The 27,931-nt window shown below is 28.9% G+C and overlaps 2 protein-coding genes across 2 annotated transcripts; one reads left to right on the top strand and one right to left on the bottom strand.

Moving 5' to 3' along the window:
• Window positions 1-446: 446 nt before the first annotated feature.
• LOC122500079 (28S ribosomal protein S30, mitochondrial) lies at window positions 447-4,581 on the bottom strand. The gene is made up of 4 exons (XM_043608801.1): window positions 3,956-4,581; window positions 1,514-2,115; window positions 853-1,243; window positions 447-771 (listed from the first exon to the last, which is right to left on the bottom strand). The coding sequence occupies exons 1-4, from the start codon at window positions 4,429-4,431 to the stop codon at window positions 564-566; spliced, it is 1,677 nt and encodes a 558-aa protein (XP_043464736.1). The 5' UTR covers window positions 4,432-4,581; the 3' UTR covers window positions 447-563.
• Window positions 4,582-4,846: 265 nt separating this feature from the next.
• LOC122500073 (patj homolog) lies at window positions 4,847-27,913 on the top strand. Its single transcript, XM_043608795.1, has 16 exons — window positions 4,847-5,108; window positions 5,857-5,915; window positions 6,829-7,211; window positions 7,329-7,454; window positions 8,870-8,985; window positions 22,683-22,825; window positions 22,941-23,248; window positions 23,310-23,444; window positions 23,650-23,808; window positions 23,898-24,071; window positions 24,967-25,192; window positions 25,480-25,781; window positions 25,949-26,176; window positions 26,314-26,649; window positions 26,772-27,014; window positions 27,094-27,913. The coding sequence occupies exons 2-16, from the start codon at window positions 5,900-5,902 to the stop codon at window positions 27,520-27,522; spliced, it is 3,324 nt and encodes a 1,107-aa protein (XP_043464730.1). The 5' UTR covers window positions 4,847-5,108; window positions 5,857-5,899; the 3' UTR covers window positions 27,523-27,913.
• The last annotated feature ends 18 nt before the right edge of the window (window positions 27,914-27,931 follow it).

Raw genomic sequence — 27,931 nt, forward strand, 5'->3', positions numbered from 1 at the left:
TTTTTAAATAATTGAATTCTTTTGGAAAATTCCATTAAAATAGTAGATATGGATTAAAAATCATTCAATTGGGGAAAATTGAAAACTACTTTTGAAAATAATTAAAATTTTGCCAAGAATTTTATTAAAATTTACTTAAAATAATCGAATTTCAGAGAAGAATTTAATTATTTCTAAAGATAATTGAAATTTTGCCAAGAATTTTATTAAATTTTATGAAAATAATTGAATTTCAGAGAAGAATTTAATTATTTTTAAAGATAATTGAAATTTTGACGATAATTTTTGTTTTTAAATTTTTGAACACAATTGAATTTCTGCGAAGAATTTTATTACTTTTGAAATTAATTGAATTTCTGCAATCATTTGTAATTTATATTTATATTTTTAAAAAGGGGTCAAAATGAAATTTCGGTTCACCGAAAAATTCTGTAAATAATCCACAATTATTTAGATAATTTATTTATTAAATGACATTTTTGCAAAAAAAAAAATCTAATAATCACTTATTTACACAATTGTTATTCGAATATTTTAAATTCACCTCAATACGTACCAAACAATTACTGTGGATAGAAAGTTTTTTGAAATTTAGCTTTACTCCTCGGATGGGGTCTTAAAGCCTTTGGAAGATATCTGGGTGGATGGTCGTCCATTTTTCGTAGCAAAATATTTATACGGTTTTGCCAAGGTTGTAATTTCTTTTCCATTGGTCTTTGTTTAAATTTTCTCATGTAGATTTCCTGCCAATGGAAGATTTCCGGCATAGTTCTAAAATAAAATTGCCATTAATTTAATATCAAAGAACGTTAAAGATTATTAATAATTCTAAAAATGTAATTAAAGTCTTACAGGTATCTCCCTCTGCAAGACATGATTTTCTTGTACAGTTCCTCGAGCCATTTTCTTTTTTCATCATCTTGAATATCGGCGACAACTTTTTCGTCCAAACCTAAATAGGGTTTCATTTCGACGTCTCGCTGTTGTGGTTCATTTATGTACATTTTTATTAAATTCTTCAACACCTCATCATTTAGACCATGTACTTTATTGTCCTCGATTTTTTCGAATAACTGCATTGGACCAGTTGTCCAATAGAGATTTCTCTTCGGATTATCGTCTATGTGATGATTGCTGAACAAAGTCGTGTTCAATTGATAGACACTAAAGAACCACCATTGTCCGTTAAGGATCACATTTTGGGTCAATAGCGGATAAGTCACATCATTATAGGTTGAGAAGCCTAAAACAAAAAAAAATTCATCTATCAGATTTCTTAAAACTCAATTCCCATAAAGAATCGTTATCAACAAATTTTCAAATAATTCAAATCTATCAACGAATTTTTAATACAATTTTTAAGAATAATTACATTTTTCAAGGAATTTGATTAAAATTTCATTTGAAAATAATTCAAAAATATGTTAAATGAAATATTCGTGTTATTCACACAAAAATATCGTTTTTTTTACCGATTTTAAAGGAAATTTAAAATTAAAATTTTGAATTTTACCTTGATAATTGGCCTGCGTATGAAGCCATGCATAACAAGCTCTAATCGCTTGTGTTTTCAATGCAATTTCCTCATCATCATAATCTCTCGGCCTATTTGTCATATAATTACAATGATGATAGGACAAAAGACCAAATTCATTTTTATCACCAGGCCAAAAACCGGGAATATTTGTCCCGTGTCTTATACCTTGTTGATAGCCAACAGTTAAAGGATCGTATTTATATTCAGGAACAATGTAATCTGGATTTTCCGTTTCTGAATGAGGAATCATTTCTCTTAGAGGTAGAGCGTGTCGCAATTGAAGACAGGGCTCACCAAAATACTGAAAATAACGATCGATTGGATCCTCGGCATAGTCTTTTAGTAAACGTGATTTTCGCTTTTTATACACTATTGATTTTGGAGGATCCATTCCACCAACAGTCCAGAAAGCCTCGAGACGTGGATCAATGTCAACTTCCGTTTCCAGTAAATGTGGATATTTCCTGGATAATTCGATAAATAGAATTCTATTTATTTGACGAATAATTGCTTTTGTTTGTATTTTTTGAAGTTCCTCCTGATCTGATACAACGTCTGCTGGTAATTCTTTTTTGATGCTACAAATAAATATTTATTTTTTAAAATATTTATTTAATATTATTTTTTAATATCTTCATTTATTTAAATAAAAATAAAATGCAAATAAATAATTTATTGAATAATTGAATGTTTCTTAAAATTCAATTCCCATAAATAATCGTTATCAACAAATTTTCAAATAATTGAATTCTATGAACGAATTTTAATAAAATTTTGCAAAAGAATTCAATTATTTAACAAAATTTTTATACAATAATTCAATTACTTTCATTAACAATAACATTTTTCATGGAAATTCAATTATTTAACAAAATTTTTTGATAAAATTGTAAGCAAGAATTCAATTATTTTCATAAATAATAAAACTCATCGAAGAATTTCAATTATTTTTAATACTATTTTAAATATTGATTATTCGAAAAATTCAATTATTTTTACAAATAAAGTTTTTCATAAGAATTCAATTATATAAAATAAAATTTTCATATATTTATTATATTTCAAAAAAATTAATTATTTAAAACAATGTTTATAAAATTCTTATGAAGAATTCAATTATTTTCAAAAGTAACAAAAATTTTCAGAGAAATTAAATTCTTTTTAAGATATTTTATTAAAATTTTTCCGCAATAATTCAATTATTTTCATAAATAATAAAAATCTTTTCAGGAATTCAATTATTTTTGAAAATTTTAATAAAATTCTTAGCAACTATTCAATTATTTTAAATACAATTTTAATTAAATTTGTTAAAAATAATTCTCTTATTCTTTAAGATTTTAATAAAACTCTTCTTAAGAATTCAATTATTTACATAAATAATTCTTGGAAAGAATTCAATTATTAAAGATAAATAACAAAATTATTCCCGAAAATTCAATTTTTTGAGGCATTTTAATAAAATTCTTTGCAAAATTCAATTATTTTTATAAATCACAATATTCATTACAAGAATTCAATTATTTTTAAAAATAATAAATTTCTTCTTGGAAATTTAATTATTTATAAAATTCTAATAAAATCTATGTAAGAATATAATTTTTTTTATGAATAATAAAAATTTCTCAGGAATTCAATTATTTAAATTAGAATTTGCATAAAATTAGTCGAAAGAAATGAATTATTTTACCAAAAATTTTTCTAAAATTCTTCGCAAGAATTAAATTATTTAAATTCTTTCATGAATAATAAAATTCGTTGAAGGAATTTAATTTATTAGCAGTAGAATAAGAAAGAAGTAAATATTTTTGATGAAAATTAGGAAAAAAGTCGGGAAAATAAAAAATAGAATGGAATTTTTGTCAATTTTGTGAAGTGTCTAAAACGAGTTTTTTTGGTCATCAAATTTAATTTTCCGATAGCTACTTTTTTTACTCCTTTTTTTAGTTTGAAAGTTACTTTTTTAAAATTAATTATCAAGTGCAAAGTCCGTAATGTTCGAGGAAAATTTAAATAAATTTTCATAATAGATAAAAAATTGAAAATTTTGCTATTGAAAATCGTTATTTCCAGAAGAAATTTTTATAATAAAAGTAAATTTTATTGTAAATTAGTAAAATATACTTTGAATTTAGTATTGTGTTTATTTAACTGCATAAAGGATTAAAAAATTGATTATAAAAAAATTATTCTTAGAATTTTTTTTAGTTAAAATAATCTCTGTAGTATTTTTAGATGTTGTATTTAATCCCTTAGAATTAAAAGATTTTAATGAAATATTTTGTTCTATTTAATTCTAATGTGTAGAATTTATTTTGCGTAGAATTAATAATATACTTTTCTCCAATTAATTAGAATTTTAAGAATTTGAAATTTGAATTTAAATTAGAATTTGAAGTAATAAAAAGTAGAACTTACTTTCTTTTCGCATACTCAAGAACTAAAACATCTTCAATTTGACTTCTAATATTGCCAACAATTTTATCCAATTCCTCGGTACTTATTAAATCATTATAAAATGATGGTAAACCATTTGTTGGCATAATATGTGTTCTCGTTAAAAATTGTGTCTGCTCCAATGAATTATAATGAACAATGTGCTCAAACATTTTAACAACAGTAAAACCATAATATCTCGGCATATTAATTGCAATTGCTTTTTCTTCAACTGTTTTTTGCCTCTTTATAAATTCACCGATTTTCTCATAATTTCTTATATGCCTCGCAGGATATGATAAATCGAGAATTTCTGGATATTCCACATCGTCAGCTACATGATTTATTAATTCCTTCTCTGATGCAGGTGCAATTTGTGCTGCACTATTTTGTTTTCGATTTTGGAGTAGACATGATCGAATACCGGTTGGAATTCGCGTGAATCGTAGAAAAAACATTTTTTTTTCTTCCTTATATTAAAAAGGAATGTTGTTGGGAACTTGTTTTTAATTGATAATAAAACTTTTGTAAAATGTTGAGAATTTAAACATTTTAGAAGAGTTTTGATGTTTAGGTTAGGAAAGCGGTTTTTAGGTTATGTTTCGAAGTGTGAGAAAACAATGCAGCCAACTTGAAATTAAATTAAATTCCCTAGTCAAATTTTTAACTAGGGAAACTTATTTAATTCCCTAGTTAAGATTTTAATTAGGGAAATTTATTTAATTCCCTAGTTAAATTTTTAACTGGGGATCTAGGGAAACTTATTAAATTCCCTAGTTTCTTCTTTGTTATCAGCAGAGAATTTCAACCGAAAAAAAAATGTACATACCTAATTCGCGTAAATTCTACCAGTTGTCGCTGCAGGGCAAATTCAGCTGACAACACTTGTCAGATGAGAGAACTGTCAGAAATTTCTCTAAACTTGTGCATTCTGTCAAAATAAAAGTTTTCAATTGTAAGCATTGAAGTGAGAAAAAAAACAAATAAATCGAGTAGAATTGTTTATTAATCAATAGTGGATGTTTCATTGCATAAATAAAACGGTGTTTAAGCCTCGTAGGTTATAAAACATTGGGGGATAATTGTTCTGTTTAACTTGTTTCTTCTTTTGGAATTTCACGCATCGTTTTTTGACGTAAGAAAACTGATAATGTTAATCACCATTTTTTTCTATTTCTTCTTTTTTCAATTTATCAAGTTTTAAAGGTAGACTGTAATTTTTAGTATTTTTTTAAATCGATTCGTTCTTATTACGTAACTTGACCTGAAAATAAATTCAATTTAAAATAACCTATTTTAAAATTAACACACTTGGAGGTTATGTTTAAAATGTTTGTTCCTTTATTTAAGAGTTTAAGACTTTTAAAGCTTTTAAGTATTTAAATATTTACAGTGCAAAGGGAAAAGAAAACTTTTCGACGAAATATTATTTTAGTAAACATTTATTTTTCGAAAGTGTTTTTCTTTAAAAAAAAGAGAAAATAGTTTGAATAAAATTACTGATTTGGATAATTTTGATAAATCGTATGAAATGATTCTAAATTTTACCTTAGTAAACATTTATTTGCCGAAAATGTTTCTTATTTAAGAAAAGAAGAAAAAAATAGTTTAAATAAAATTACTGACTTGGATAATTTTGATAAATCGTATGAAATGATTCTAAATTCAAAAAGGATCAGATCTTCTGACCTTTGAGGTTGAGTCCACAATAGACAGCGTTAAGGAGATTGAGCTACTTAACACCATTGATATCAATGGTCTTAAGTAGATTATCGATGGTCTTAAGTAGCTCAATCTCCTTAACGCTGTCTATTGTGGACTCAACCTGAATTCGTCTCAAAAACGAATATGTTATCCCAAAGTAACGTAAATATTTTTTACAGGCAGGAAAATTAAATTTTTCCAGGAAGCTGTTAAAGAACAGCAATGGCGTTAAATACAGGTAATAAATTCTGCTTTAGAAAAAAGACGTCTTCCATTCGGAATAACAATAACTCTGAATATAATTTTGACAATGAGAAATATAATTTCGTTAAATTCAAAGTATAAGGAATTCAAAATAAGGTTAACTGAGTACAAAATACAAAGTACAAAATGTACTAAGATACACAAAATTAAAATTATAAAAAAAATATTCAAATAAAAGTGAATTATAAATGATAAAATAATTATTTAACAGAAATAGGAAATGGAGAATATAATTTTGACAATACGAAATATAATTTCGTTAAATTAATAATAATAATTAATAATAATATATATATATATATATATATATATATATATATATATATATATATATATATATATATATATATATATATATATATATATATATATATATATATATATATATATATATTAATTAATAATAATTATTTTTTAATTCAAAATAAGGTTAACTGAGTACAAATGAACTAAGATACACAAAGATATGAAAAAGGCCCAGCTGATTCAAGGCCAAGGTTAGAAAAGAGAAAAGAAAATTTAATATTTCAGAAATTGAGAATTAATTTGAAGTTAATATCATTATTATAAATAAATCATAAATTTTTCGATATATTAAAAATAATGTCAAAGGATAATTTTATTATTTAAATATTAGGATAAAGAATAATTCGAGTAATTAAAAATTATGTTCAATGGTATTTCGAAATATGAAAATTATGTGAAATGAGAATTTCGATTTTCTGAAAAAGAATTTTGAAAATAGAAATTGAAATTTGGGGAATTATCATGCGCCCCAAAAGGGATATAATTAATTTTGGATAGAACTAAGAAATTATTATTTATAATTATAAGATTTTTATGAAAAATTATTGAGACGAGATTTTATTGACTATTTATTGTTCAAGACATGTCCACTGCTCTCCATTTGCTGGAGCATGTGGAGGAGCGTCTGGAGGATTGCGACGATCCAAAACTGCAAATGCACACGAATCAGGATATTCGTTCGTTGATTGCACTTCTTCAGGATCCCGTTTTTCGAAGTATCATCACCCTGCAGGATTCCCTCACTGAATTGAACACCCAACTTGGACAACATCCGTCAATTTTGCCCGGTGATTTTGATATTCATCTCGGTGGACAATTGGAATTTTCTGTACCCAATACACCATTACAACCAGTTGGTCAAAATATATTTCAAGAACTTTATCAGGATGCAAATGAGTTTGACGATCAGCGTGTTCCTGTCGCTCCACTCGTACACAGTAGCAGTGAGGACACCAGTGCTCAGGTAGAATATGTTACTTTAAAAAAAATTCTAAAAATTTAAAACTTTAATTTTAAAAATTATTAGAAATTAAAAACAGAAATAAAAAAGATATTTTCTTAAAATTTTTTTTTTAAATAGGTGACGAGTCCAAGTTTAATATCAGATGTCGGTGGCATGCCCCACATTACAACTCCTTCGTACGCGAAGGAATTCCGTAAAGTAATTGAATCTGCAGCGAAGGGTCGTCAAACTTTTACGGTTCAGGTAAGATCAGTAAATATTTAAGTTTTTACTACTCATCTTTATTAATTATTATTTTTATTCAGGTTAAGAGCTTCAATTATTGCGAGTAGATCAATTACTGCGAATTTTTGAAAATTATTATTTACCGTAAAATTTATCAATTAGTAACAATGGGGTAATAAGTATTATAACTAAATGGCTCAAGGTTAATTATTTCAAATTTCAAGTCCTGGTACTTTAATTTGATTACTTACTAATTAGTTTTAATTCAATTAGATTAATTGCTCCAATTTGAAGGTACTATTTAAAAATATATAACGGTTGCCACAGATCAAGGAATTCAATTAAAATTATAATTCAAGATTTGCAAAGAATTTTGTTATTTTGTTGTTTTTAATTTATGCAAAGAAATTTTAAAAAAAAATTTTGAAAACAATTGAATTCCTTCGAATTTTTCACAGGAATTTAATTATTTAGGAAAATTTTAATAAAATTCTTCACAAGAATTCAATTGTTTAAAAAATTTGTTGATAAGATAATGGATTTATTATAGAAGCTAAATTTATCTATTTATTATTACAATTTATTATTATTTACTAATATTTATTATTACAATTTATTATTGTTTATTATTGTTACTTGTTTAGTATTACAATTTTGTTATTATTTGTTAATATTTATTATTTATAGGTAGTTACTATTTATAATAATATGTAAATAACAATCTAAACTCATCGTAGAATTTCTATTATTTTTAATACAATTTTAATCGAATTCCTCGAAAAATTTAATTATTCTTGAAAATTTTATTAAAAATATAATTATTTGTTCATAAAATGAAATTTAATTCTTTATGAGAATTCAATTTTTAGAAACATTCAATTATTCAATAAATTACTTATTTTTATTTGCATTTTATTTGTATTTAAATAATTGAATTCTAGTAGAATTTTCTAATAAAAATTTATTTAGAAATTAATTTCATTTAAAATTTTAGATTATGACTGAATATCAAAATCATTATAGCGTTAATTTTTGGAAATAATTCTGTAGTTAATTAATTTTTTTTTTTTTTGAAAATGTTTTATTCAATTATTTTAAGTTTTTATTTTCTAAATATTAAAATGAAGAATTTCTGAATAATGAAAATTCTCAAGGAACTTTTGCCAAAATTATTAAAAATAATTGATAATTGATAAAATTGAATTCTTTCGAAGATTTTTAATAAAATTTTTCGAAAATAATTACATTTTACAGATAATTACAGAATGACTTTTTTCAAAATATAATTTTCAAAATATTTGAAAGAAGAATTATTTTTATGAAGTTTTGAATTTTTGAAAAAATATCTAAATTATTATGATTTTTATTATTTTTTTTAAGTTTTTAAAAAATTCTTTAAATTACTTTTTGCTTAATATGTAAAATTTTTATAGCTGTTTAAATCCGAAGGAATGAGCCTAGGATTTAGTGTTGTTGGTCTGCGAAGTAAAGATAAGGGAGAACTTGGAATATTTCTACAGGAAATTCAACCGAATGGAATTGCTGGAATGTAAGTTTTTTTTATCTCTTTTTTATTTAAAGAAGAAAAAACTATTATTATCAAGTAGAGGCAATATTTTTGCAACCTAATGAAGAGCGATAAAGCTTCAAAGTTCTTATAAATCCATTTTTTAAATGCCTTTTGTTTTCTAAAAATGCTTTTTTAAACAGATTTTTTTTGCATTCAGATCTTAATATTTATTTAATTATTTAAATTTGAACGGAAAAAATGTCAGATGTGATTTATTCAAATTTGATTTATTGCAAAAAAAAATATATTTTGAACGTATATGAAAAATTGCTTATCGATTGTTCAATGAAAATAGACACATAAAAGAGCTGATAATTTTTTACACTTAAAATTTAATGTATTTTTAAATAATTGAAAGGCTTTTAACTTCTTTGAATTTACATATATAATTTATTATTTCTGTGAAATTTTTATTATTCACTGTGTGGAAATATTCTAACATCTCAGAAATAACATAGAAATAATTTTCTCCGAATAAAGAATAATTATCTGTAGATGTAATTTTCATAATTGATTGAACGAGTTTTATTATCTCATTTCTCTCTCTCTCTGTCTGAATTCCGAGTTGAAATAATGTTGTCCTAAAATAAACGTTCGTCAATAGTTAAAATTTACATCATTAATTAAAAAGCTTTTATTCCCTTTGGTCGAATTTAAATAGAAAATAATTTTTCTTTAATTGAAAAATTCTCTTATGTTTTTCACTGGAATTTGATTTTAAATACTTTTTGATTGACTTTTATAAGAATAACGTAAATTTTTCTAAGTGGGACATATATATGTCCCGGAGGGACACGAAAGGGTTTAGGCAAAAGAATTTGATTTTTCTAAAATTTCAGGGTGAGATTCTTTGAAGGTTAAAATTTAAAAAATTTTAATTCTAATTTAAATTTTAAATTTATTAACGTACATTTTTCTAAGTGGGACATGTATGTCCCGGAGGGACACGAAAGGGTTGAGCAAAAGAAATCGATTTTTTTTAAATTTCAGGGTGAGATTCTTTAAAGGTTAGAATTTTTAAAATTTTCATTATAATTTAAATTTAAAATATTTATTAACGTACATTTTTCTAAGTGGGTCATGTATGTTCCGGAGGGACACGAAAGGGTTAAGAAATAGAAATCGATTTTTTTAAATTTCAGGGTGAGATTCTTCGAAGGTTATAGAATTTTGGAAAATTTTAATTAAATTTAAATTTATTAACATACATTTTTCCAAGTGGGACATATATGTCCCGGAGGGACACGAAGGGGTTAAGTAAAAGAAATCGATTTTTTTTTTAATTTTAGGGTAAGGTTCTTCGAAGATTAGAATTTAAAAAATTTTAATTTTAATTTAAATTTATTAACATACATTTTTCCAAGTGGGACATATATGTCCTGCAGGCACAAAAGGGTTAAGCATAAGAAATCGATTTTTTTTAAATTTTCAGGCTGAGATTCTTTGAAGGTTAGAATTTTTAAAATTTCAGTTTCATGTTAAATTAGTGGGGTCAGTTTAAGTTATCGGAAAAGTGTTTTGTCTGCAGGGTAAAAAAATGTGGAAAGTATTTAAAAATTTTTTGGGTTAAAAAAATGACAAATGGTGCAATATAACAATAAAAGTAAAAATAAAAATTAAAATAATGATTCCATGAAATGTGGACGAGTCATGGTGGTTATAGTGCAGCAGCAAGTGTATATAAGGTGGATATTGGCATAAAGAGAAAAAGAAGTCGGCCGTCCCACGGGGATGATTGACCGCGTCGAAAAGGGGGTGGAAAGTGACGCATCGTGCGGGGTCGTTTCACCAAGTTTGCGGAGTAGAGGGTGGTCTCCGTCGTATTTATATGTAAAAGCGGGTTGCCTATGCCTTTATATAGTTGAAACTGCGCATGCGCAATTTTCCAACCCCCCCACCATTTTCAAAATTCCCATTGCACACTGCGCTTAAGTGAGCCGAGTGATTTCTTTTTTAGGGGGTAGTGTTCAGTATGTATGTGCGGTCGTCTGATAAAACAGTTGTTCACAAACTGTTATTGCGCGAGGTCTCACATACACACTCAACAAACCCCCCCCAAAAAAGAGAGGAAAAAAAACAAAACATTCCCTCGCAACTATGTCCTCCACATATGAATTCTTTGTTACAATGCGCGAGATCAACGATTGACTGATGCAGTTGTGTTGTGTGTTCTATCTTTCGTTTGACATTTTCCTTTTCCTCGGCCATTAACCGGGAATTCAAGAAATTCCAAACTGTGATTATTGTCATTCGACTCAAGGTTAATTTTTCTTACATTACGTACATTTCATAAATTTCCAAATTTTATAAATTTTATAAATTTTATAAAGTTCATAAATTTTATAAATTTTACAAATTTCATAAATTTTATAAAATTAATAAATTTCTTAAATTTTATAAATTTTTTTCTTTTCTTCTTTGTGTTTTATTTTTTTCTTTTACTTGTGTGCTAATTTTGTGTATATCTGATACGTGCCACTGGTCGATTATATATTATCCTCGGAGTAATTGTCACGTGTCACGAATCCTCCCCCTTTTTCCCCTTTCCTTCTTCTCTTCTCTTAGCTTTCTTTCGATTTCTTTATCAAGTGAAATGTAAAAATTCGAGATTATGCTTTTTTTTTCTTTTTCTTTTTTTTTAGTTATATAAAAATCTCGAGCGTTTCCGATCGATCGGCTTTGTTTTTAGGTCTTGTCAATCGATTTCATGCCGTTCACCCTCGACTACCAGGAATAATGCAAAATTGACCCCTTTTAAACATTCATCATTCACTTTTTCATACTGTCCTTTATGTTTTCTTATTTGGAAAATTTCTCGTGTTTATACAATTTTTTCCAAGGTTTTTTCAACTTATAATCTAAATCTAACTTACGTTATAAAAATCTGAATTAATTAGAAATGACTCATTTTTTTAAACCTAATTTATTTGAAAGTAAATTATTTTTTCTAGAAAAAAGTAAATAATTATTTTTTACTATAGTGTTTTCATTAATTAATTTCTTTTTAAAAGTAATTAATAATTATTTTTTACTATAGTAAAAAATAATTATTTACTGTTTTTAAAAAAATGATCAGTATACTGATTGCGAAAGTATAAAAATAAAAATTATTCCACACTTCGTTTCGTACCCTATAATTTTAAATTTAGATAAATAATAATAACTAATTTTTTTTACAAAAATTCTTAATTTTTTTCTAGTAATTTTTTATTAAAAAACAACTAATTATTGGATAAATTTGTTTGTAGGTTTTATGTTACAACTAAAAATTGTAACTAATTTAATTAGTCCAAATACGTATCTTTTTAGTTTTAATCTTCTTTTACTAAACTGTTAGTTATTATTCACTAAAAATTAGTTATTTTTTTACTAAAAATTAGTTTTGTTTATTAAAAATTATCTATTTTTTACTAAAAATTAGTTTTGTTTACTAAAAATTAGATATTTTTTATTAAAAATTACTTTTTTTACTAAAACTTAATTATTTTTTACTAACTGATAAGGTTAAACGTAAATGTTATAGTCAAATTTTTACTAAAAATTAGTTATTGTTAACTATTTTCAACATCATTTTATTAACTTTTATGCTAAAAATTACTATTCACTAAAATTTTTAATACTAAATTTTACAAATTGCACAATAATTGAACCCGCATTGAACTGAAGAAACGTTCGATATATTTTTGGCGGGAATTTGAAAATTTGCGATATAAAAATAAGCACTATAAATAAAAATTCAATTAAAATTTTGTTTATTTTAATTTAATAAATATTTTATAATAATTCGTTAAAATTTATAGTAGAAATTTGTAATTTATTATTAAAAATAAAAAATACAAAATATCTGACAATAAAATAAATTTATATTTAAATATAGAAAATTTTGCAAATATGAAAAATCTATTCAATTATAGAAATTTTATTTGAATTGCAATATTCTATAGATGAAAAAAAAATTATTTTATGCGTGGGAAAATTCGCTTTTAATAATTATACAATTTTATAAAGGAATATTGTTATATTGAGTTCTTAAAAGTTGTAACACTAGAAATTATCAACATAATGAATTATTTTGAATTTAAAACTTTCTAATTAAAACTAATCATAGTTTGAGATGTTAATAAACATGAAACGTATATACAAAGTTTGAGATTTTGAAACTTTGAATTATTTCGCTTTAGTGGAGAATTTAACTAGAAATTTAATAATTGAAATTATAGTTTTAATGAAATAATTATAAAAGTAAAAGAAGGGGAAAAATTATTCAGATTTTTTTTTATTTATAATTTCTCATATAATTTTTGTAAACTATTTTCTTTTTTCAATTTATAGAAATTATAAACAAAAAGTTTTAAATAAGAATTAAAAGTAATTTTTTAGCAATTTTGAGGTGATTTTTTCCATCGATTTTTGCCATTAGTTAAAAAAAATTACTTTATTATTAATTTAAAAAATAATTTTGATTTTAAAATATTACTAGGAAAAAAATATGTAAATTTAATTTGTAATTTACTTAGTATTCAGAATCTTAGTAATTTTAATACAAAAGTAATTTTAAAGTAAAATAACTGATATTTATTTATATTTAAATAATTATTTTAAAATATTACTTTTAAAATCAATATGCTATTTGGGATAAAATTACTTTTTTCCAAATCCTAAGAACTGGAGATTAAGAGCGAAATTGCTTTTCGTATTGTAGGAACATTAATAAATACACCCAATTAATTCCTGTTGGGGTTTGTGGAAGGATAAAATCTTATTAAGTTTTCTTTCGCTATAAAATTTCATGTTTCCTATATATACAGCATTGAAAATATATCTGCTTTAAGAATTTATCCGTTTTTACCCCAGAATTCTTTTTATTTTTCTTTTTTTTTTATTTGGCTTTGACATTTTTTTTAATGACTTCATTAACTGCAGGGAATGTGTATAGATATTTCTTTTAAAGCTCTATACAAATTTTGAATAACTCCTCAACTGATAACGAATCTTGAAATCGTTTTACAATGTCAACTTAATTAAAAAATGTTGCATTAATTATATGAAATTGAATAAGTACTTATAATATATATATACCTCGTGACGATGAAGCTTTTATGAAATTAAAAAAAGAATGGAGAACAAGAAGAGATGGGAGAGCGATAAAAATATCCAAATTGTTGATTATTCACTTGTGAAGTGCACTTGGTCCTCACGATACAGTTATTTCATCAGCAATAATCGCTGTGTCAATTATTAAATGCTTCGATGGGTTTGGAATTATTTTTAAGCATAAAATTCAGGAACGCAATAAACATTCAATTGAAATTAGAGAAAAAAATGAGCATATCGGTTATTGAGGGAAAAAAGAATTGAATTTTTTTATGAATTTGAATTGAAAAAAGATCCGCCATGTTATGTACAAATTTTTTTTTAAATTTTCAACAAAAATTTCAATTATTTTTATAAATAATAAAATTCTTCTCTAAAATTCAATTATTTTCGAAAAATTTAATAAAATTTTTGGCAAAATTTCAATAATTTAAAAAAATTTTGCTCGTTTTAATTATTTTGAATATCTACTATTTTAATAAATTTTTTTAAAAGAATTCAATTATTTAAACCAAATTTTAATAAGAATTCAATTACTTACTAGTTTTTTTTTATAAATTCATTCGAATCAATTCAATTATTTTTAATTTCTACTATTTTAATAAAATTTTTCAAAAGAATTTAATTACTTAAACAAAATTTTAATAAGAATTCAATTACTTACCAGTTTTTTTAAATAAATTTCTTGGAACCAATTCAATTATTTTTAATTTTCAATCAAGTTTTTAAAGAACCCAAAAATAATGAAGCTTAATGCTATAAAAAAGAAGAAAAAATCTTGAATTTTAAGAAATTCGGTTATTTGAATTTTTAATAGTTTTTAATAATTTTAAATTTTTTACCAAAGGGTGGAGACCATTAAAAAAGTAAAGTGTTTTTGAAAAGCCCAAAAATAATGAAGCTTAATGCCATAAAAAAGGGCTCGGTGAAACTAGCGACCCGCCGGCCGCCAGCCATCAGAAAAATCCAAAGGCGCCGACACACATATAGTAGCGCGGTGGCCCTATACGGTTTAATCAACGCAAAAACAACGTACGCTAGCTATTACAGTTTATAGAAAAAAATGCAATAGTCACATTTTAAACAGCAATAATCTCCCTTTAATTTGCGACCAAGAAACAAGAATTTGGTCAAAAATTGATCGAGTTATGAATTTTTTTTGAACTTGTTTTTACAATTTTCGTTTTTCTGATACGGGCGGGTGGGGACGCTGGCCATTAAAAATTTTTTAATTATATTCCTATTGGTCCAATGACAAGAAGCATTAATCTCTCTTTAATTTGCGACCAAGAAACAAGAATTTGGTCGAAAATTGATCGAGTTATGAAATTTTTTTCAATTTTTTTTTAATTTTCGTTTTTCTGATACGGGCGGGTGGGAACGCTGGCTATCAAAAATTTTTTAATCATATTCCTATTGCTCCAATGACAAGAAGCATTAATCCCTCTTTAATTTGCGACCAAGAAACAAGAATTTGGTCGAAAATTGATCGAGTTATGAATTTTTTTTTCAATTTTTTTTTAATTTTCGTTTTTCTGATACGGGCGGGTGGGGACGCTGGCCATTAAAAATTTTTTAAACATATTCTTGTTGGTCCAATGACAAGAAGCATTAATCTCTCTTTAATTTGCGACCAAGAAACAAGAATTTGGTCAAAAATTGATCGAGTTATGAATTTTTTTTGAACTTGTTTTACAATTTTCGTTTTTCTGATACGGGCGGGTGGGGACGCTGGCTATCAAAAATTTTTTAATCATATTCATATTGCTCCAATGACAAGAAGCATTAATCCCTCTTTAATTTGCGACCAAGAAACAAGAATTTGGTCGAAAATTGATCGAGTTATGAATTTTTTTTCAATTTTTTTTTAATTTTCGTTTTTCTGATACGGGCGGGTGGGGACGCTGGTCATTAAAAATTTTTTAAACATATTCTTGTTGGTCCAATGACAAGAATCATTGATCCCTCTTTAATTTGCGACCAAGAAACAAGAATTTGGTCGAAAATTGATCGAGTTATGAATTTTTTTTCAATTTTTTTTTAATTTTCGTTTTTCTGATACGGGCGGGTGGGGACGCTGGCCATTAAAAATTTTTTAATTATATTCCTATTGGTCCAATGACAAGAAGCATTAATCCCTTTTTAATTTGCGACCAAGAAACAAGAATTTGGTCGAAAATTGATCGAGTTATGAATTTTTTTTCAATTTTTTTTTAATTTTCGTTTTTCTGATACGGGCGGGTGGGGACGCTGGCTATCAAAAATTTTTTAATCATATTCATATTGCTCCAATGACAAGAAGCATTAATCCCTCTTTAATTTGCGACCAAGAAACAAGAATTTGGTCGAAAATTGATCGAGTTATGAATTTTTTTTCAATTTTTTTTTAATTTTCGTTTTTCTGATACGGGCGGGTGGGGACGCTGGTCATTAAAAATTTTTTAAACATATTCTTGTTGGTCCAATGACAAGAATCATTGATCCCTCTTTAATTTGCGACCAAGAAACAAGAATTTGGTCGAAAATTGATCGAGTTATGAATTTTTTTTCAATTTTTTTTTAATTTTCGTTTTTCTGATACGGGCGGGTGGGGACGCTGGCCATTAAAAATTTTTTAATTATATTCCTATTGGTCCAATGACAAGAAGCATTAATCCCTTTTTAATTTGCGACCAAGAAACAAGAATTTGGTCGAAAATTGATCGAGTTATGAATTTTTTTTCAATTTTTTTTTAATTTTCGTTTTTCTGATACGGGCGGGTGGGGACGCTGGCCATTAAAAATTTTTTAATTATATTCCTATTGGTCCAATGACAAGAAGCATTAATCTCTCTTTAATTTGCGACCAAGAAACAAGAATTTGGTCAAAAATTGATCGAGTTATGAATTTTTTTTGAACTTGTTTTACAATTTTCGTTTTTCTGATACGGGCGGGTGGGGACGCAGGCTATCAAAATTTTTTAATCATATTCATATTGTTCCAATGACAAGAAGCATTAATCCCTCTTTAATTTGCGACCAAGAAACAAGAATTTGGTCAAAAATTGATCGAGTTATGAATTTTTTTTCAATTTTTTTTTAATTTTCGTTTTTCTGATACGGGCGGGTGGGGACGCTGGTCATTAAAAATTTTTTAAACATATTCTTGTTGGTCCAATGACAAGAATCATTGATCCCTCTTTAATTTGCGACCAAGAAACAAGAATTTGGTCGAAAATTGATCGAGTTATGAATTTTTTTTCAATTTTTTTTTAATTTTCGTTTTTCTGATACGGGCGGGTGGGGACGCTGGCCATTAAAAATTTTTTAATTATATTCCTATTGGTCCAATGACAAGAAGCATTAATCCCTTTTTAATTTGCGACCAAGAAACAAGAATTTGGTCGAAAATTGATCGAGTTATGAATTTTTTTTCAATTTTTTTTTAATTTTCGTTTTTCTGATACGGGCGGGTGGGGACGCTGGCCATTAAAAATTTTTTAAACATATTCTTGTTGGTCCAATGACAAGAAGCATTAATCTCTCTTTAATTTGCGACCAAGAAACAAGAATTTGGTCAAAAATTGATCGAGTTATGAATTTTTTTTGAACTTGTTTTACAATTTTCGTTTTTCTGATACGGGCGGGTGGGGACGCAGGCTATCAAAATTTTTTAATCATATTCATATTGCTCCAATGACAAGAAGCATTAATCCCTCTTTAATTTGCGACCAAGAAACAAGAATTTGGTCGAAAATTGATCGAGTTATGAATTTTTTTTCAATTTTTTTTTAATTTTCGTTTTTCTGATACGGGCGGGTGGGGACGCTGGTCATTAAAAATTTTTTAAACATATTCTTGTTGGTCCAGTGACAAGAATCATTGATCCCTCTTTAATTTGCGACCAAGAAACAAGAATTTGGTCGAAAATTGATCGAGTTATGAATTTTTTTTCAATTTTTTTTTAATTTTCGTTTTTCTGATACGGGCGGGTGGGGACGCTGGCCATTAAAAATTTTTTAATTATATTCCTATTGGTCCAATGACAAGAAGCATTAATCCCTTTTTAATTTGCGACCAAGAAACAAGAATTTGGTCGAAAATTGATCGAGTTATGAATTTTTTTTCAATTTTTTTTTTAATTTTCGTTTTTCTGATACGGGCGGGTGGGGACGCTGGCCATTAAAAATTTTTTAATTATATTCCTATTGGTCCAATGACAAGAAGCATTAATCTCTCTTTAATTTGCGACCAAGAAACAAGAATTTGGTCAAAAATTGATCGAGTTATGAATTTTTTTTGAACTTGTTTTACAATTTTCGTTTTTCTGATACGGGCGGGTGGGGACGCAGGCTATCAAAATTTTTTAATCATATTCATATTGCTCCAATGACAAGAAGCATTAATCCCTCTTTAATTTGCGACCAAGAAACAAGAATTTGGTCGAAAATTGATCGAGTTATGAATTTTTTTTCAATTTTTTTTTAATTTTCGTTTTTCTGATACGGGCGGGTGGGGACGCTGGCCATTAAAAATTTTTTAAACATATTCTTGTTGGTCCAATGACAAGAATCATTGATCCCTCTTTAATTTGCGACCAAGAAACAAGAATTTGGTCGAAAATTGATCGAGTTATGAATTTTTTTTCAATTTTTTTTTAATTTTCGTTTTTCTGATACGGGCGGGTGGGGACGCTGGCTATCAAAAATTTTTTAATCATATTCATATTGCTCCAATGACAAGAAGCATTAATCCCTCTTTAATTTGCGACCAAGAAACAAGAATTTGGTCGAAAATTGATCGAGTTATGAATTTTTTTTCAATTTTTTTTTAATTTTCGTTTTTCTGATACGGGCGGGTGGGGACGCTGGCCATTAAAAATTTTTTAAACATATTCTTGTTGGTCCAATGACAAGAAGCATTAATCCCTCTTTAATTTGCGACCAAGAAACAAGAATTTGGTCGAAAATTGATCGAGTTATGAATTTTTTTTCAATTTTTTTTTAATTTTCGTTTTTCTGATACGGGCGGGTGGGGACGCTGGCCATTAAAAATTTTTTAAACATATTCTTGTTGGTCCAATGACAAGAAGCATTAATCCCTCTTTAATTTGCGACCAAGAAACAAGAATTTGGTCGAAAATTGATCGAGTTATGAATTTTTTTTCAATTTTTTTTTAATTTTCGTTTTTCTGATACGGGCGGGTGGGGACGCTGGCCATTAAAAATTTTTTAAACATATTCTTGTTGGTCCAATGACAAGAAGCATTAATCCCTCTTTAATTTGCGACCAAGAAACAAGAATTTGGTCGAAAATTGATCGAGTTATGAATTTTTTTTTAATTTTTTTTTAATTTTCGTTTTTCTGATACGGGCGGGTGGGGACGCTGGCTATTAAAAATTTTTTAATCATATTCCTATTGGTCCAATGACAAGAATCATTGATCCCTCTTTAAGTTGCGACCAAGAAACAAGAATTTGGTCGAAAATTGATCGAGTTATGAATTTTTTTTCAATTTTTTTTTAATTTTCGTTTTTCTGATACGGGCGGGTGGGGACGCTGGCCATTAAAAATTTTTTAATTATATTCCTATTGGTCCAATGACAAGAAGCATTAATCTCTCTTTAATTTGCGACCAGGAAACAAGAATTTGGTCGAAAATTGATCGAGTTATGAATTTTTTTTCAATTTTTTTTTAATTTTCGTTTTTCTGATACGGGCGGGTGGGGACGCTGGCCATTAAAATTTTTTAATTATATTCCTATTGGTCCAATGACAAGAAGCATTAATCCCTTTTTAATTTGCGACCAAGAAACAAGAATTTGGTCGAAAATTGATCGAGTTATGAATTTTTTTTTAATTTTTTTTTAATTTTCGTTTTTCTGATACGGGCGGGTGGGGACGCTGGCTATTAAAAATTTTTTAATCATATTCCTATTGGTCCAATGACAAGAATCATTGATCCCTCTTTAAGTTGCGACCAAGAAACAAGAATTTGGTCGAAAATTGATCGCGTTATGAATTTTTTTTCAATTTTTTTTTAATTTTCGTTTTTCTAATACGGGCGGGTGGGGACGCTGGCTATCAAAAATTTTTTAATCATATTAATATTGCTCCAATGACAAGAAGCATTAATCCCTCTTTAATTTGCGACCAAGAAACAAGAATTTGGTCGAAAATTGATCGAGTTATGAATTTTTTTTCAATTTTTTTTTAATTTTCGTTTTTCTGATACGGGCGGGTGGGGACGCTGGCCATTAAAAATTTTTTAATTATATTCCTATTGGTCCAATGACAAGAAGCATTAATCCCTTTTTAATTTGCGACCAAGAAACAAGAATTTGGTCGAAAATTGATCGAGTTATGAATTTTTTTTCAATTTTTTTTTAATTTTCGTTTTTCTGATACGGGCGGGTGGGGACGCTGGCCATTAAAAATTTTTTAATTATATTCCTATTGGTCCAATGACAAGAAGCATTAATCTCTCTTTAATTTGCGACCAGGAAACAAGAATTTGGTCGAAAATTGATCGAGTTATGAATTTTTTTTCAATTTTTTTTTAATTTTCGTTTTTCTGATACGGGCGGGTGGGGACGCTGGCCATTAAAAATTTTTTAATTATATTCCTATTGGTCCAATGACAAGAAGCATTAATCCCTTTTTAATTTGCGACCAAGAAACAAGAATTTGGTCGAAAATTGATCCAGTTATGAATTTTTTTTCATCTTTTTTTTCCATTTTCGTTTTTCTGATACGGGCGGGTGGGGACGCTGGCTATTAAAAATTTAATAAAATAAAAATTTGCAATTGTTTTATTTTAAGGGGTTAAACCACTCTAGAGCGTCAAAAAGAGGTTCTAATTTCAACATTTTTTTAAAGAAAAGTTTAAAAGTAATGAAAAATATGTTTACATATCTCTATCAGGTACACTTTAAAGAGAACATAATATACTTTATAAATTTTTTTTTGTTTAAAAACTGCAGATGTACATGTACGTGATGGAAACCCTTTGTAAAAAGAAATTCTTCGCGGCCGGAAAGGTTTTTGGTACAATTTTCAACCTAGAACAGAAAACAAATTTTTTTCTATTTTTACATCTCAAAAGCTAGAGAAAGACGTAGGGGATTTTTTTTAAATCGATTTTTGCAAAAATGGTGAACATTTTATAGAAAAACTGAATTTTTGACTGAAAAAAATAGGCACTAAATTGTTTATAACTAAAGAAATATGCAACATAAAAAAAATCCCCTACGTCTTTCTCTAGCTATTGAGATGTAAAAATAGAAAAAAATTTGTTTTCTGTTCTAGGTTGTAAATTGTACCAAAAACCTTTCCGGCCGCGAAGGATTTCTTTTTACAAAGGGTTTCCATCACGTACATGTACATCTGCAGTTTTTAAACAAAAAAAAATTTATAAAGTATATTATGTTCTCTTTAAAGTGTACCTGATAGAGATATGTAAACATATTTCTCATTACTTTTAAACTTTTCTTTTAAAAAAATGTTGAAATTAGAACCTCTTTTTGACGCTCTAGAGTGGTTTAACCCCTTAAAAGGCGATAATCCTTTTTTATTTTCTATTAAAAAAAAAATTGTTATAAAACTGTTTGAGTTTCGAATTTTTTTATTACTTTTTTTAAAGTTTTTATATTGATTTTAGTTTGCATAAGTTGTTTCTGTCCCTGCGATTAGCTGATGAATAAATTCATTACCCCAGAGTGTGCCGCGTGGAGGTTGCAATTTTCTACAGTCCTTGTTTAATTTTTTGTTTTAATTTGTATTCGTAATTCATAATAAATTGGAAAAAAAAATCGAAAAAAATTCATAACTTGAACAATTTTAGACCTAATTTTTATTTCTTGGTCACAAATTAAAGGGAGATTATTGCTGTTTAAAATGTGACTATTGCAATTTTTTCTATAAACTGTAATAGCTAGCGTACGTTGTTTTTGCGTTGATTGAACCTTATAGGGCCACCGCGCTACTGTGTGTGTCGGCGCCTATGGATTCTTCTGATGGCTGGCGGCCGGCGGGTCGCTTGTTTCACCGAGCCATAAAAGAGAAGAAAAATCTTGAATTTTAAGAAATTCGGTTCTTCGAAATTTTGATAGTTTTTAATAATTTTAAATTTTTTACTAAAGGGTGGAGACTAGAGCTGTGCAAAAGAATTCTAACCGAACTGTTCAATTTTTTTCGCCTAGTTCTAATTTCGCTCAGCTCTAATTTATTGATGTTTTTGAATAATTTTACAATTAAAAAAATTTATAAATAAATATGTAATAGAACACTTTTTTGAATTTCTAATAATTATTGGAGTGAAACAAATTATTTTTTGGGTCCTGAAAAAGTCAAAATCAGTCAAAAAATAGTTTAGAAATCAGGGGCCATCCACGTGGTTTATGGACGGCTCCTCAGGGAAATACAAAATTAAATTTTTTGTGGCATCCCTGTTATTAAGTTAGCATAACTACTTTCAATGATACGAGAAGTAATTTCAAGTCTAGAGGCAGAAATTTATGTTTTCGGAAAATTCTTAGGGGACCCTCGCAGAACACGAAGTAGAACAAATAAGAAAAGTTAATAAATATTGTTCCTTCTTTCAGCGATGGTCGTCTCGTGGAAGGAGATCAAATTTTAGCTATAGATGGACAACCCTTGGACTCGAATATTTCCCATGAGCAGGCAATTGCAATTCTTCAAAAGGCTCGTGGAGTAGTTGAGCTAATTGTCGCAAGAAGCGCCCAAGGTTTGCTTTTTCTTAGTATTTTAGATTCTTATCACAGGGAACCTTCCCTGTGATGAGAATCTAAAAAAGAAATTTAGGAAAAATAATTTCTTAGCATCTTGGAAATTTTTTGCAGATATTGGGAGTCCAACGGTGCCGGATGAGGCATCCGGGGCCTCGATTTCGACCGCAGCTGCTGCCGAGGGAACAGGATCTGGCGTCTGCAGCGGATTCACCGACATCACCGCATCGAAGGATCAATCAGCGCCGCCACTTCCTTCCGCAGTATCATCGAGTGCATCAAAACCAATTGTTCCCATTGCAGCTACAATTACTGTTGCACCAACATCAATATCCACAACAACTGCCGCCTCTGGAGTTCCTGTTGTCGAAACAGCTCCGTCCGCCGTTAGCGAAATCGCTAAGAGTGGCACTGACATGGTGGTAAGTTTTAGGAGCTTAGTTTTTTAAAATATAGCTACAACAAGGATTAATCATTTTTCAGTTGAACACCGAGTGGGCACAAGTAGAAGTAATAAATCTCATCAATGATGGCAGCGGTCTTGGGTTTGGAATTATCGGAGGGCGCAGCACTGGAGTTGTCGTCAAAACTATCCTCCCCGGTGGTGTCGCCGATCGAGTAAGTCTAAAGTTCCCACTCTCTTTACTCATTAATTTTTATCTTAAACAATTTGCTTCTTATTTTCAAAATTAGGAACTAATATTTAGACTATTTCCCCCTCAGTGAAATTTCTTTTTTTAAAGAGAGGCAGAAAAAATATTTTGCACCAACAGAGTGATAATTGAGTAAAAATAAAAAAAATATTCTAATTGTATTATTTTAGGACAATAGATTGCAGAGTGGAGATCATATTCTGCAAATTGGCGATGTCAATTTGCGGGGAATGGGCAGCGAGCAAGTCGCCGCTGTTCTCAGACAATCTGGAACTCACGTGAGACTTGTTGTTGCGCGACCAGTCGAACCTACTTCCCCCGATTATCAGGTAACGAGAAAAGGAAAAAAAATGTTTTTCTTTTCATCCATCAGAGTTTGAATTTTTAAAATTTCAATTTTGATTATTTTTTTTACTAGGCCCTCGGCAGTCACGCTCCAATTGTTCCAACGAAAATTCTCGGCGATCCGGATGAACTCGATCGGCATTTGATTCATTCGACTCCCGAAACGTACAATGTCCGTCACACGAAAACTGATTCCAACTATGACAATGGATACATGTATACCCAGGATCCAGACATTGAAATGCATGTAAGCATTTTTTTTCGTGTGTGTGTGATCATCATCTGAATATAGATAACTGGTTATTTAACCCAAACTGTCAATCTCCATTGGAGAACAAAATTTCAATATTGTCAACACTCGTAAATTAACGCATTAGTAAGCGAGTGTTGCGTATATTTGAAGATACAGCGCTCCAAAGTGCTGTATTTAAAAAAGTCGAGAAATTAGTTTAAACATAAGGGAAATTTCCATTGAATCTGAGGGTTTATTTTTATAGAATTTTCAAAAAGTCGAGAAATTATTTTAAACTTAAGGGGAGATTACACTGAATTTAAGGGATTTTTTTAAATAGAATTTTCAGAAATTCGAGACATTATTTTAAATTTAAGGGGAGTTTCCACTGAATTTTTCAGCGTTTTCGAAATGGTTCGTTTTGAAATTGAATGCCCCATATTTAAATAACTGAATTCTTGTATAACTTCTTTTTTATAAGAATTAATTTGAAAAAGAATTTTAGTTTGATATTTTAGGAAATATTTCAAGAATAGAAAGAAGTGCAGTTGTAATTTTCAAGAATAATTAAATTCACAAAAGTTTTTGCATATTGAAAGTAAAATTTTTAAATTCCTGGAAAAAATTATAACCAATATTTTGTAAATATTAGTTTTTAAAAAATTATTTCAGTTTTGAATAAATTAATTTTAATTCCTCGACATGCGATGGACTCGATTATAAAAAATTTAAATGAAATCACCCGATTTACAATCGAAATGAGAGTTTGAAAAAATAAATTCTATTTTCTAAGAAATATAAATAATATATATTTTTCGAAAAAATGAATTTTTCATTCTTATATATTGAATCGAGAACGTGAAGTAAATGCTAAGGTTACAGACTGATTGAATTACTAATTGTGCTTCAGACGAGACCGAGCCTTATTATGGACGTCGTGCGAAATCCGACGCCCATTGGATCGGCGCCCTTCATTCCAACGCTCACGGGTCCGATTCAAATTCAAGACCTTCCGGCACTCTCAATGGATCCAATTGACGTCGACTCCTTGCCTGAAATGGAACGCTTCACCGTCGAGTTGAAGAAAGATAGTTACGGTCTCGGCATCACGATCGCTGGTTACGTTTGTGAAAAAGGTAAGGATTCTCATAATTTCCTTTTTTTGTATCTAAAATTTATATCTGAAATACGAAAGTATTTTTTTACCAAAAGATAAAAATATCGAAAGTTTTACAAAACGAAAATTCCTTTTCGAAAGGTGACTCTTTAAACTTCACCTGAATTACGATTTAGATTCTTCAGTCTTTTTTTCTAGGGTTTATTTTTTGGTTTGTTTTATTTTAATAGAAAATATTTTTTTGGATTTAGAAATGAAAAATTTTCCGAGGGATTAGGATATTGATGGGGAATTTTGAATTTTCAGAGGAGCTCTCGGGTATTTTTGTAAAAAGTATAAGCGAAGGAAGTGCGGCCGATTTGAGTGGGAAGATACAGATAAACGATCGAATTGTGGAAGTGAATGGACACTCGTTGCAGGGCTACTCGAATCATGAGGCTGTTGAAGTTTTAAGAAGTACTGGATACACTGTTGTTCTTTGTTTAGAAAGGTATCTACGTGGTCCAAAATACGAGCAATTACAGCAAGCAATTGCCGCCAGTGAACTTCGATTACCACAACCGAGTTCTCCATCGATTACGAGTCTCGCTACTTTTCCAATCACTGCAGTAAGTTTTAGAAAAAAAGTAAAAATACTAAAATTTTATAAAGTCGCTTCAAAATAATAATTCACTTACTACAACAATTAAAGTATTTTAAAAAAATGTAATTAGTTAAAAGTCCTAAGTCTTTACATTGAAATTAATTTTAAAATTTTCGAAATTTATTTCTACAGCAAGATGGAGAATCCACGACTGAAATCGAAGCAGAGGGCGAGTCACATACAACAATCGATAGCGCGATTCTTCACGAAATGGAGAAAGAAGCTGAGAAACGCGATTCATCGCCGGAGGCAAATGTGGAAGCACTTCTAAGCGATCCATCGCAGGAATTATCGCCTCAAATTGAAGCTGCAATTAAATCCAAATGGCAGAAAATAGTCGGACCCGACGTGGAAATAGTGGTAAGTGTCAATTTTTATAAAAACTTCGAATATGATAAATACTTTCGAATATGATTAAAAAAAATTAAATGATAGGACTGAGGGAGAATTTTTTAGAAATGCAGAACAGAAGTAATGGAAAAATATTTATTGTCTAGGTGGCGCAATTGAAGAAATTTGCCGAAGGAAGCGGTTTGGGAATAAGCTTGGAAGGAACAGTTGATGTGGAAAACGGACAGGAAGTGAGGCCGCATCATTATATTCGCTCAATATTGCCTCAAGGTCCAGTTGGACAGAATGATACACTACGATCTGGTGATGAATTACTGGAGGTCAATGGTTATCGACTTTTGGGAATTAATCACATGGAGGTCGTGAGTGTTTTAAAGGAACTACCCGTTCATGTGAGAATGGTGTGCGGACGAAATATCAAATCGCAAGATCCACTTTGTCCAATTGACACGGCCCAGCATCAGGCTGCTTTTCAAACTAGGGTAGAAAATAAATTTCCTTTTTTCACTCCATTTTGCAAAGTAAAGAATCTGAACTATTTGGAAATAGTTTAGATAGTAAAATAGTCTAACGACACTAAAATCGAATGCTTTTCTACTTTTAGAGTATTCTCGGAGGTTCTTTGCAAAATTTACTACCATCGATGGATCGACTCGTGAAGGCTAAATCCGATGGTTCATTGGCATCGGCCACGACGACGGCGACCGTCACCGATGCCAGTTTCAATAAAATAAAGTCAAGATCTTTGGAGCCGCTGACGGGCCTCGCAATGTGGAGTTCCGAGCCCCAAATAATAGAGCTTGTTAAAGGAGAGAGAGGCCTTGGATTTTCTATTTTAGATTATCAGGTAAACAATCTTTGAAATTAACTGCAGCGTCATTGAATAGAATTTATTTTAATAAATAATAAAAATGTTTATTTTTCAGGATCCAATGAATCCCAACGAAACTGTGATAGTAATAAGATCCTTGGTACCGGGGGGAGTTGCTCAAGTCGACGGTCAATTGATACCTGGCGATCGTCTACTATTCGTCAACGAAATCACTTTGGAGAATGCGACCCTTGACCAAGCGGTGCAGGCCCTGAAGGGTGCACCGAAGGGCGTTGTGAGAATCGGAGTGGCGAAACCGTTGCCAATTCCCGATAGTATTGCACAAACAAGTGAGCAGGACGAGCGTTTGGAGAAGAATGGCAGGAGTCCAAGAGCAAGTCGACATCCGGCCGTTGACAGTCAAAAGCAGAGATGCGATTATTTTCGCGAGAGAAAAGTAAATGTCGCACAATCGCCGCCTCGTCTTGATTTGATTGAGGGTCTGCAACTACAGCATAGCCTCGTCAAATCAGAGAGCTTCTAAAGACCAAAAAATAAAAAAAGAAAAACCAATAAATAATTTTTTTGGTTATAACCCAACTTTCGGACCTCGATCCTTCGTCGTGGACCAAATCGAGATTTTCTTCTCGAAACTTTCCTTTTTACACTTCTTCATTCACTCACTCATTTTAAACCTAGACACGTTTATCTATGAATGGATGTTTGGAGTAATCGTGTTGGCGATCTTCTTGAAACTCTCTGCTGTGCAAGGAGAAGATGGAAGTGCGGGAGGAGGACGTGGTGGTGGAGAAAAAAAGAGGTGTGCAATTTTAATATGCACGAGTTTCATGGATAAACTCATTTTTAGCTACAAGTGTACTTTTAAAGAGATTAAGGTACGAGTTTAGAGCAATAAAGAGATTTAGTTAATGGTACGATGTTTTCTTCTTTTC

The sequence above is a fragment of the Leptopilina heterotoma genome, unplaced genomic scaffold (genome assembly GCF_015476425.1).
Source record: "Leptopilina heterotoma isolate Lh14 unplaced genomic scaffold, ASM1547642v1 Lhet_181, whole genome shotgun sequence".
NCBI lineage: Eukaryota > Metazoa > Arthropoda > Insecta > Hymenoptera > Figitidae > Leptopilina > Leptopilina heterotoma.

Coding starts and splice junctions, on each gene's coding strand:
- LOC122500079 (XM_043608801.1), bottom strand. CDS start 4,431: ATGTTTTTTCTACGATTCACGCGAATTCCAACCGGTATTCGATCATGT. Junction 1,244..1,513: donor TACGCAGGCCAATTATCAAG/GTAAAATTCAAA, acceptor TTTTTGTTTTAG/GCTTCTCAACCTATAATGAT. Junction 772..852: donor TCTTGCAGAGGGAGATACCT/GTAAGACTTTAA, acceptor ATTTTATTTTAG/AACTATGCCGGAAATCTTCC.
- LOC122500073 (XM_043608795.1), top strand. Junction 25,193..25,479: donor TGGTTACGTTTGTGAAAAAG/GTAAGGATTCTC, acceptor TTGAATTTTCAG/AGGAGCTCTCGGGTATTTTT. Junction 26,177..26,313: donor GACCCGACGTGGAAATAGTG/GTAAGTGTCAAT, acceptor TTTATTGTCTAG/GTGGCGCAATTGAAGAAATT.